The sequence below is a fragment of the Puccinia triticina genome, chromosome 2A (assembly GCF_026914185.1).
Source record: "Puccinia triticina chromosome 2A, complete sequence".
NCBI classification, from domain to species: domain Eukaryota; kingdom Fungi; phylum Basidiomycota; class Pucciniomycetes; order Pucciniales; family Pucciniaceae; genus Puccinia; species Puccinia triticina.
Genome location: NC_070559.1, coordinates 4,536,264 through 4,547,205, shown reverse-complemented (window position 1 = coordinate 4,547,205; position 10,942 = coordinate 4,536,264). Strand labels below are relative to the sequence as shown.

Below are 10,942 nucleotides of genomic sequence, written 5' to 3'. Positions count from 1 at the left end.
GGTGGGAGAATCTCTACAGGGGAGAGACCTCCCTTTTTATATTGCAGGGATCAGCTCCCTCCTTCGAGTCAAGGTCCTGAAGGATCCTTAACTCCAAGGAGGAGTGATCACGGAATTCAGAAGGGGATTTACACAAATGGGTATGTAATCTCCCCATTTGTACATAAATTGAGCTTAATCAGGATAAATACAGAGAGATAAGATTATCTCTCTCTGTATGTACAACTATGTAATCAGTGTGAAATAAGGTTAATTACATATTCAAAAGAATGTGAAATATCTAATAAGTACATAATAATAGTACATATGAATAAAAGGTACATAATTAATGTAATGACAGGGAATTGAACTCTTGACTTCATGTACATGAGGCAATTATTAAAGCAGTCTTTAACCATTAGGTTATAAGACATGTACTATCCATTGTAGACACATGGACTTAGTGTCTCAGTGTCTGACACCTGCTCTCCGACCTCTCGGCGAGCTGGTGTGTGTACACCTGCTCTCCGACCTCTCGGCGAGCTGGTGTGTGTACACCTGCTCTCCGACCTCTCGGCGAGCTGGTGTGTGTATACCTGCTCGCCGAGAGGAATCCCTCTTGGCGGGCTGGTGGGCGTATTCCTGCTCGCCGAGAGGAATCCCTCTCGGCGAGCAGGTGGGTGTATACCTGCTTGGCAAGAGGAATCCCTCTCGGCAAGCTGGCATGTGTACATACACCAGCTCTCCGAGAGGAATCTCTCTCGGCCAGCCGGTGGCGCTGCAGCCGGGGATATCACACAGGACTTGCAGGAGACAAGTCCAGAAGGGCGTCGGGGACATACACAGCGGAAAAGAGGTAGCAGTATTGGCGGGTATCAAGCGGCGGTACCCGGGTACCCGCCTAAAATTCACACAAAAACCGACACCACCCGTACTTGGCACCCGCGGCGGCGGTACCCGCGACCCTGATGAGTACCCGCCGGCGGGTGCCGGTTACCCGTTTGCCATCTCTAACTCCAAAACAATGTTTATTTGGAGTGCCATTTGTGATTTCTTTCTTGGCCAAAAGTTTGACCTTGTGTGCAACCCTCCCTGCGGAAGGGGCAGCCTTGCCGCCAGCCACTGAAAGCCTTCACTTCAGAAATTAACTACTGCTCAGGGGACCAACGGGGACTGAAGCTGAAAGAGGCTACCGGACTCACAAGAGGCTTGACAAGTGAGAATTGATATTGGATTTCAGTGAAGAAAACAATGAGATGAGACTACCGGTAATAAGAGTAGAGACAGGATACTAGGTAGAAGCATACAACAATACTAGCATATGGTGACTACAGTACAGGTAACTCAACAACTACTTGGACCAGGCTGTCCAGTGTCTGAGCAGTTTTCAGGCAGAGTTTGTCTGACAAGTTCCGCAATTTTCCAGGTCTGGATTGTGGAACTTGTTTGACAGAGTCTGTCCGACCAGTTAGTTTACGCAGTGCTCCTACCAGGGGGGCCTTGTGTTAAGTTAGGCATAACATGGAGCCAAGATCTTTCTTTGGTTCACAGTCTTTCTAATTGTATAAAAAATGAATACGTAAAAGTGTTTGTACTTGAAAAATGGGCAGATAAATTGGCAATTGCCTATATTTGAGAATGGGCAGCTGAGTAGAGGATGCAAGAGATGAGGTCCTTCTTGGTGCTTCGAATCAGCGAATCGCAGTAGCCGGCTCACACGCAACTACTTACCCTTCTCCTTAGGATCAGGGACAGGGACATCCGGCGGTGTACTTTCTTTGAAGTCTTGGCGGGTGCATTTAGTACACACTGAGAAGTTGTACAATGGAAAATTTTAGCAACAAGAACTCCGTGGTGCCCAAAACTTGAAGCTTGGACTCACCAGGTCTTTGGTTGTTAACGTCCTCAACTGCTGTCCATGTACATCGGTAGTTCCGGGTTGTTTTGTCTGGTGGATTCTTTTCGTCGTCCCAACCTGTGACCGCTAAAGCACGAAAGGTTTACAACCAAGAGGGATAAGTTTCACAGTTACTCCATTCACGTACTCGTGCGTACAGCTGGATTACGCACCCATGTATCCGGCTATATTGTGGGCCCAGATGCCAATTGGAGATAATGTTTTCACGGTTATTGGTGGTGGGGGCTTTTTAGTTGCGGGGTCTATCTCTGTAGGATAAGGGTACCGTGTACATTCTAAAAAGCGCCAGTCTGAAACTAGTGGATGGCAATACAATGTAAATTGTGGGAACGAAATGAAATTGGTCTTAGTCCCAGGGGCTGATGAGCCATCAAGACTTACGAGAGAATCCGAATGGAACGTAATCGATTGTTATGCTCCCGTATTTGCATGTTTCCGATAGGCAATAGTAACCCAGACCATCGTATCCTCTGCAAGCTGGAGACACAGCGATTGTTGTTCGAGAGTTAGAGCTGGAACATCCTCCGGCTGAAGTAAGCCATCGCGGAATTTGAGAGCTTACCGATTTGCTCTTTCCCATCTTTGTCTTTTGGTAGGTTTGCTACAGTATTCCAGCTGTCTCCACAGCGAATATCTAGGGCTGGGTCACCGTTTTTGAGTGGAGCCGGAGGTGGTTTATCGTTTTCTTTTCCTCTTCGTGAAAACGCGTGTCGTTGGACTTCGGCAAGCTCAACGGGTGGTAAGCTGACAAGCGCAATCACGGCCGAAAGGACGTATAGTTTCCAGATTGAACTTGCTGAAAACATGCTGGTGGTGGAGTGTTTGAAGTATATGTGGTACGAGCACAAGAAGAAATAATTTGAGATCAATTTTAAACTTCGTAAAGCGACGGAAGAAAACTGCGAGTGACAGTTATCATTCAAGTGTCAACGCAGGCGAAAGTGAACTATGGACTAGGCGAAAAGGAGATGGCGAGAGCTGTTGCGGGTGGCTTTTATCTGCAACTATTAAAGTGTGAAGGCAGGCGAATGAGCTGGTAGTGCGAGTAAGGACAGGAAGGACGGCTCGAGAGGTCTGGGTTTTCCCCAATTCTGTTCACATAAGCCACGGGTGTGGTCCCCTTGGAGCCTACAAAGTGCATTCCCCATGAAGAGTACAAATCCCAGATTGCTTGTATGGTTTCTCACTTCGTAGCTCCCATCGCGAGGGTCGCCAGTCCATCGCACATACAGATTCCAAGATGTAATGTTGACATATCAAGCCGATAGAAGCTATGGAAACCAATCCTGCCCTTCCATACAAGGCGGGGTTGATCATGAGGTTTTTCGCATTGGGATCCCGTCGCGGTTGGATGACGGGCTATCCACCCAATTTCGATCGCTGATGACCCTTTTGTGGCGTCAAGCCGGTCATTCGCCGGCGGAATCGGCCGGTTGGGCACGTTTAGCCTAGCAGCTTGATCTTATAACCGCGAGCTATCAACCCGGGCCTCTGACATCATTTGTGTTTTGCCGGCCTGACAAAATCTTGAGTTAAGAAGAAGCTGCAGGCCCTCAGAGGGTAGCCTCTTCGATGACCGGCTAACTGGTCATCGAGAGGATTTAGGCCCCGTTTGGAGCCGATATAATTGCGCGATATAATCTGGAAACTTGTGACATCTGACCAAGTTTTGGCGGACCTGATCAGATGTCACATAGGATGTCATGCAAAAAAACTCATATATCGCCTGGATTATATCGGCTCCAAACGGGGCCTTAGCCTCTTCGATGACCGGCTAACCGGTGTTAATTTACGTAATATTCCGCGCGTGCAACCCACGATGAATTATGCATACGCAGCAATAGGGGGTATCAAATATGACCAAATCCACTATTATGTAATTGATGGGTTTGAAAAAAACCACCATTTTTGTCTGTAGTAACCAGCAAAACCAAGAAAAGATTGCATTTCTTTCCTACTACTAGGCACAGGCTTTTGGAGGACAGCAGCTACTTTGTTCTGATCTATTCCTATAGCAATTCCAGAGATAAGATGGCCTAGAGCTTTGATCTGGTCAAATCCAAAGTTACACTTCTTCAGGGAGATTTTCATGTTCATGTTGATGACAACTTTCAGTATCCTGTCTATCCTATTGAGGTGTTCTTCCCAAGTGTTGGACATAATGATGATATCATCAATGTAGATAATGACCCACTTCTCATCAATTTCTTTTCTGAACTCAATGTCCATCATCCTTTGGAAATGAGAGGGGGAATTCTTGATTCCAAAGGGCATTCTCAGGTATTCATAGATTCCTTTGTGCATAATAATCCTGAGCAGGTGTCTGGAATCTTCTGCAATGACATTCTGGTGAAAACCTTTGAGTACATCCATGCTAGTCAGAAATTTAGCTTCGGCTAGGTTGTTCAGGGTCTCACTGATCTTGGGAATGGGATACCTGTCTGAAGCAGTATAGGAGTTTAAAGCTCTGAAATCTCCTACCATTCTGGACTTCCCATTGTGCCAGGCAATGATTACAGGAGTGGTGATTTCAACTACTTCATTATGGCCAACTTTCCTTAGGACATTCAGGTTTACTAGCTCTTCAATATGTTGCTCAAGAGCTTCCCTGCTTTTGGGGCTGGCAGGATAAGGAGGTCTCCTGAGAAGAGGAGGATAAGGCCTCTCAGTTGTCAACTTGAGATGAACTTCATGGCCTTTAATGGCACCAAGAGGCTGGCTGGTGTTAGAGAAGGCAAGGTTGTTGTTATAGAGGACTTCAAACAGCTTCTCTTTCTGCTCAGTGGTTAGCTTATCACTGGACTTGCCTTCACAAATTTCTTCTGCAATAAATTGTTGCAGTTGAGGATTGGACTTCTTTACAGCAGAAATTTCATTGGAAGGACTCATTTTCTCCAGATGATGGGATTTAAAACTGAATTTCTTCCTCTTGTTCTCATTTCCAATGGTAAAGAATCTCTCATGAAGTTGAAAAAACAAGCATTTTTAGACGGGCGGTAGTGACAATCCTCAAACAGTCATGGGAAAAGTATGCCCTTTTGCGGGCTGTGTTTCCCAGATTAGGTATGCCCTATTACATTATATGGTATTGACTCAAATTTGGCGCACACCAACACAGGGAGAAGCCTTTGGGTATGCCCTTAAGCAGTTTATGCCCTTAGACAGTTTTGACTGTATAAGGTAGCATGTAATACTAGCAAGGATCTACAAGATAGCCGCAAGCGGCAATAGGTAACGCAGAGAGGCCGAGAGAGGCAATAGGTAATACAGAGAGGCCCAGAGCAGCAGAGACATAGATAAAAGTGATATGGACAAGAGCGGCATACAAGTACACAAGGTGCCAAAACCGGCACAACAAAGAAGTAAACAGGGACTGAGAGCGGTCAGTATAGAGAGGGAAGCAGCCCAAGGCACCTGAAGCGGAAGAGAAGGGTGACTTCCTTACCTGGAAGCGGGGGCTTCACAGTTCTCATGTAACCAAATGCACACTGAGCTCAGCTGCATGTGCATTCCTGCACATGCTATCCCTGAGTAGACATTCTGTGATGCTTGCCAATATAAATCACAACAACGGGCTCTACTGGAAACTGCTCATCTTCTGGGGTCTAACAGATGGATTTTCCAATGCAGATGCAATTTCTAGGCACTTTTACATAGCAGCAAATTAGGCATATGCATCTTTCCTTTGTAGATGAAATCTCCCCACTTAATAGCGGGGGAATTTTGTCAAAAATCACTGCCAAATATAACAATCAGACCACCAAATGGCAAGTTGTTACTTTTCAAAGTGCAGAAAAAGATTTCAAAAGCTTTGGTACAAATATGATTTGTTATAAACAGCTAAGGATAAGCAGGAATACACAGCAGTTGTGTGATTTAAGGTACCACCAATCAGATTGACCCCTCAGCTGCTAGTCTCAGACTCTGGATGAATGTGATAGAGGTTCTTTTGCAGTTAATTGATGTAGTAACAAGAATAAAAAAGTTTCTTTCATAACTTCAATTTCTTGGAAGCCTTTGGCTCATTAAAATGAATGAATAGGAAAAAACAAAATCAAAAAAGGCTTGGGGAAACCTGTCTGATCTGTTGTGGTGAATAATTTTTTTGATCCTTGACAGACTTGAAGCAACTTCTTGATCATTTGTATGATGCTCAGACCACTTCTGAACTAACTTCCAAATATTTTGATCAATTCTCTGTTTCAGGAAGACTACCTTTCCACATTTATTGACCTTCAGAAGCTTCAACTCTCTAATAAATTTTGGAAAGTTATTGATGGCTATCTTAATGAAATTCGAATTGTTTTTTGAAGATCCCTCAGCTTTTGATTTCATTTCATGTGGTTTTACAATGATTGAAGTAATCATATCTATGTGATATAGGAACAAGATCAAATGTTCTTTTACACCTTCCCAATTCAAACACAATCTGGTTTTTGAATTCTCAGAATTCAAGTCAACTTGGGTTTTTTGAGCCCAAAATTCCAACCAGTCATCTTGTTTTGACCTCAAAATTTCCAAGATTTGCCTCTTGGATCTCCTTTGTATTTCTTTTCTCTTCCTGCCTTGTTTGACTTGGTCCTTTTTCCGTACAGCTTGATGATTTGTATAATAAAATATATCCATAAAATGGCGAGAGGCTTTTATTGGGTCTGTTTCATCAATAAAGAGCTGTTTCCCCATAAAAATATTTGTAAATAATAGATCTAGCTTAGCTACATTAGCATCTGTTTGAAGTTCAGTTGGGATCTCAAATACCCCTATATCAAACTCAAACATTTCAAACCTTTCTTCCTGTGTATTGAGGGATGTAAAATTCTCTGGAGAGGGAGTTGCCTCTGGTTTCAAAGATTTTTTCATGTTTTTAAACATCATGCCACCTGGATCCTGGTTTTCAGCAATGAATTTTTTGTGGGAAGATACTTCTTTTCCTGGAAGAACAGCTTTGTTTTCTGACTGATCGGGCAGATTGTGATCATTCAAGTGTTGAAAGGTGGAATCTATTTCACCGTGATGGTGAACATTGAAATTCAATGGAACACCTGAAGATATCTTTTGTCTTTTTTCTGATTGGCCAACTTGAAGATCAATATCATCCCCCAATCCTGCTCTCTTGATGTTGTTTCTAAAGTCATCTGAAGAATTGAAGTAGTCAAAATTTCCTAATTTTGGCGCATCACCACTGCGCAAGGCTTGCTCCATGTAACTTGAGGAGTTTGGCGCTCGATTCGGTATTACAGATGGTTCTCTAAGTTCTCCCACTTCCCTGCTTGGCAATAACTGAGCCGTTAGCCCATTGTCTGCATGGAGTGACCAGGGTTGAGAGGTCGAAATAACTTCTAGGCCCTCACTAAGATCAAGGCCTTGGGAGTTTGAACGAGTAGGGAGGGGGGATGCGTCCCACATCAAGTCGGAAGTGTAGGGCACATTCAAGTCAAACGGATGCGGCATGACGGGCGTTCTATTGACCAAATGGCAGTCGACACCGTTCAAAGTAAGGAACACTGCCAGGCCGACGAAAAAACGGGCCAAAGACATCTTTGTTTTCACCGGGAAGGACCGATAAAACTCTTCCTTGCGTCTTTCAATATGATGTCGACGAATGTGCTCAAGCTTTGGCTTTCCCCCAACCCAAACAGCCCCACTTATATCCACCCATCAAGTTTGTGGATCGAAACTGAACACGTATGTAGTCAGCCCTGCTGTCCAAACATCATCCACACCAAAATCAAACCGTTTCATTCTCAGAGCAGCAACTTGTATGTGCTATTCCCTCAACCGGTTGGTGTGACAAGGGGAAATCTAAGCTCTTAACCTACTTCATGATCTGAATCATTCGCAGTCCAGCTGCCAGCGAAAAGTCAGCACAAGCGCAGTGAAGTTGAAGTATTTGTGGTGTTTATTCAGAACAAGAAAAAGCATTTAGGATGTATGGATGATCCCGTCGAGATCTGAGGGGGTCCCAGAAGTGATCTCGAGCCCTAAAAGCTAGATTGGAGGACTTCCCGTCGATCTGGAAGGCCTTCCAGAGTCAGATCTGGATTTCCAGATTCCAGAGTTCCAAATATTGCCAGATTGTTTGTTCCGTCAACTTGCACACCTCAGATCTGCAATATATCTAGCCTTGGCGCATCACCAGAGGCCAAGCCCTCAGTCCGATCCACTCACCCCAACATCTCGGCTCCACAGACTCCACAATCAACGTGTGCTTGTCGGATCAATGGAGGACTCCGATTCCGATCAACACTCATCCTTATTACACCATCGACAGCACCAACAGCGTCTCATTCGGCGTCATTTCCAGCAGCTACGAGCTCGTCGAAACCGAGAAGCAGAGGAAGCAGCACTCCTCTGCATGGCCTTGGGCGTTGGGGGTGGTCCAATGCGACGTTTGAGGACATACCTGACTCGTGGCGATCTGCCGGGGGACCCACTGGTGGACAGCGCGTGGGCTTGGATGTATAGACGCCAAAACGATCAAGCTTTCATTACTACGATGGGCATTGACGTCAAAACTTTCAACAAGATTCTTGGCCCTTTTTCGATCCGCTGGAATTCAGAGACAATTGCAAGAGCGGATGTGGATCAAAATGGCGAACCCCAGGTGGGCAGGCGTGTACTCGATGCTGCTGGGTGTTTGGGTTTAGTGTTGCATTGGTTGAGCTCAACAATGGCAGCGTACTCCCTCCAGCAAATCTTTTCACTAACCCCGGCGGTCTGTTCTCGGTATCTCTCTTGTGGTCTTCAAATTCTCCTCGAGATCCTCAAGAGTCTCCGAAAGGCACGAATTGTCTGGCCATCAACTGAGGATGCCATTCAACCTTATGCAGAAGCAATCGAGAAAAAATTCCCGCTCCTCACACGCTGCTTCGGTTTTGTGGATGGCTTGAACTTACCTGTGCTAGTGTCTGATAATGAAGAGTAAGTGAAAGCTTTTGTTTCAGTTTTTCATTCAGGAATTTTGAACTGATTGTATCACTCATTTATTTTTCTCGCACAAAGTGTTCAGAATGCGTACTACAATGGATGGACATGTGCACACTATTGTAGCTGCATTCTGGCATTTGCACCGGATGGGACGATACTGTACGCGATTCTCAACGCCCCGGGATCATGGCATGATTCGGCAATAGCAGGACCACTGTACAACGAGCTCCTCGACAATACCCCAAAGGGCTTTCGAATCCTGAGTGATACCGCATTCCCCCGCAAGTCCGAACGGCTGCAAAGCCGCATACTGGCCCCAGCAAAAAGAGGCGATCGAGTTCCTTCATCGCCTGGTTCATACGCACGACTAAAAGTTCTGAACGAACAGATTGTTAAAGCCCGCCAGGCCGCAGAGTGGGGAATGCATTCCCTCCAAGGCTCATTTGCCCGACTCAAATTGCCTCTGCCCGCATCTGATCACCAGTTCCGCGCGGATGTCCTGCAGGTTGTGTGTCGTTTGCATCAGCTCCGTTGTCGTATGGTTAAAATCAATCAAACCCAAACGGTTTACAACTCGGTATGGGATGAATTGGATGTTGTTTCTAGGGAATTCCATAAAATGCTTTTTAAAGACATTGAAAAGGAATGCCACATCAGCCGATATTATGGTGACTGGTTATGATGTCAAATGTTTATCTCTGAGCTCAATTTTCTTGTTGGTTTCAATCCAATCTCTTGTTTATTTCAAATCAATATCTATATTGTTATCAGTCATGTCCACAAACATCAACTCGATCTATCTGCTCAACCAGAGCTAAGTGAAACAAATACCTAGTAATTGACTCAATGAATCTTCTCAGCGAGAAAACAAGTCAAACAGGCGCTAAGTAATTTTAAATTGCTTTTGTGGACTGTGGCATGAAACAGTGAGTGAGAATAGGGAAAAGAAAACCATTCAAGATCGGTGTGATTGACTATTGTGTAAGGTGACGGGCTCGGAGCGATTCGGCGGCGAAAGAAGTACCACTTCGTGGGGCGGGCATACTTGAGGTAAAAACATCTTGCCCCATAGCTTCATTTGCCTCAGATGGCAACACTGCTTCGCTGCCCATGTAACGGGGCTCGGTTGATTGACTCGGAAATCCACCGGTTCCCATTCTCGATGGGCCACTAAAGCCTGAGCCGTAAAAACCACCTTGAGGTTGCTGATGGTGTATCATCGTACCGCCTCGCACCTCCATTCGGAGCTGCATGATTTCCAACTTGCTGCGCAGATTTGTGTTCTCGGATGTTTGCTGGTACAGGTCCCTCTGGGCCTGATCTAGCTTGTCCTTCGTCTTCTGAAGTTCGGCTTGCACTCGAGTGTGCTCGTCTTGCAGTCGGATAAGCTGGATATTGACGCCATCTCGTAAGCGAGCAATCTCCTGTTCCAGTCGGTGGATCGTTGTGTGCGCATCTTGCAACTGGATGGCATACAGATTGGTCATGTTTTGCTCGCGTTCTCGCTTGTCTCTAGCGTCACTGTCGAAGAAACTACACAAGTGATCTCTGAGCTGCTGTCCACGGGGATTTCTTGAGGGGCGGTTGGCAGTTGAAATTGGAGAATTATTGTGCCCTCGTGTTTGAGATTGGACTCGATGGACGCCGGTATTTCCAGGTGTTGAACGTCTTGGATTAGTCTCGGCAGTCCTCTGAGTGTCCATCGGTTGAAAAGACGCATTCGGTGACGGATTGCTGGGAGTTTGAGATTCTTCCAAGCCCGGAATCAGACTCTCAAAAGTTTGCTCAGGGTCTCGCAATTGATTGTCATCGTCACAATCATCGTCATCATTGGGTATAGGCGCACCCACTCCGTTCCTGAATGTATATCAGTCATAGTGCATCAGTTTCACTAACTCACAAAGTTAAAAAAAATTATTGAAGGAGGCTAACCTCTCATCATCACTCTCCTCTTCATACTCATCACCTCGGTTTAGCCTGTCGACAACGGTAATATTGTGTGCACGTGCCTGGATATCGAGGTAGACGGCCTTAGCGTCACGCACCCAATCCGGGGGGTTAGTCTCGCCGGTTGGTTTCCGCTGCTCGTGCAAGCCTTTGAACTTGGTTTTCAAAGAA

The 10,942-nt window shown here is 45.5% G+C and overlaps 3 protein-coding genes across 3 annotated transcripts; 1 reads left to right on the top strand and 2 right to left on the bottom strand.

Moving 5' to 3' along the window:
- Nucleotides 1-1,702: 1,702 nt before the first annotated feature.
- Nucleotides 1,703-2,703, bottom strand: PtA15_2A482 (uncharacterized protein; the record flags this gene model as incomplete). Its single annotated transcript, XM_053166507.1, has 5 exons — nucleotides 1,703-1,788; nucleotides 1,862-1,963; nucleotides 2,050-2,193; nucleotides 2,279-2,374; nucleotides 2,460-2,703. 5 exons carry the CDS (start codon nucleotides 2,701-2,703, stop codon nucleotides 1,703-1,705), a joined length of 672 nt encoding a protein of 223 aa, XP_053017722.1.
- A 4,666-nt stretch (nucleotides 2,704-7,369) lies between these two features.
- On the top strand, nucleotides 7,370-8,292 carry PtA15_2A481 (uncharacterized protein; the record flags this gene model as incomplete). Its single annotated transcript, XM_053166506.1, has 2 exons — nucleotides 7,370-7,391; nucleotides 8,087-8,292. 2 exons carry the CDS (start codon nucleotides 7,370-7,372, stop codon nucleotides 8,290-8,292), a joined length of 228 nt encoding a protein of 75 aa, XP_053017721.1.
- Nucleotides 8,293-9,798: 1,506 nt separating this feature from the next.
- Nucleotides 9,799-10,527, bottom strand: PtA15_2A480 (uncharacterized protein; the record flags this gene model as incomplete). The annotated part of the gene is made up of 1 exon (XM_053166505.1): nucleotides 9,799-10,527. The coding sequence occupies one exon, from the start codon at nucleotides 10,525-10,527 to the stop codon at nucleotides 9,799-9,801; it is 729 nt and encodes a 242-aa protein (XP_053017720.1).
- Nucleotides 10,528-10,942: the final 415 nt, after the last annotated feature.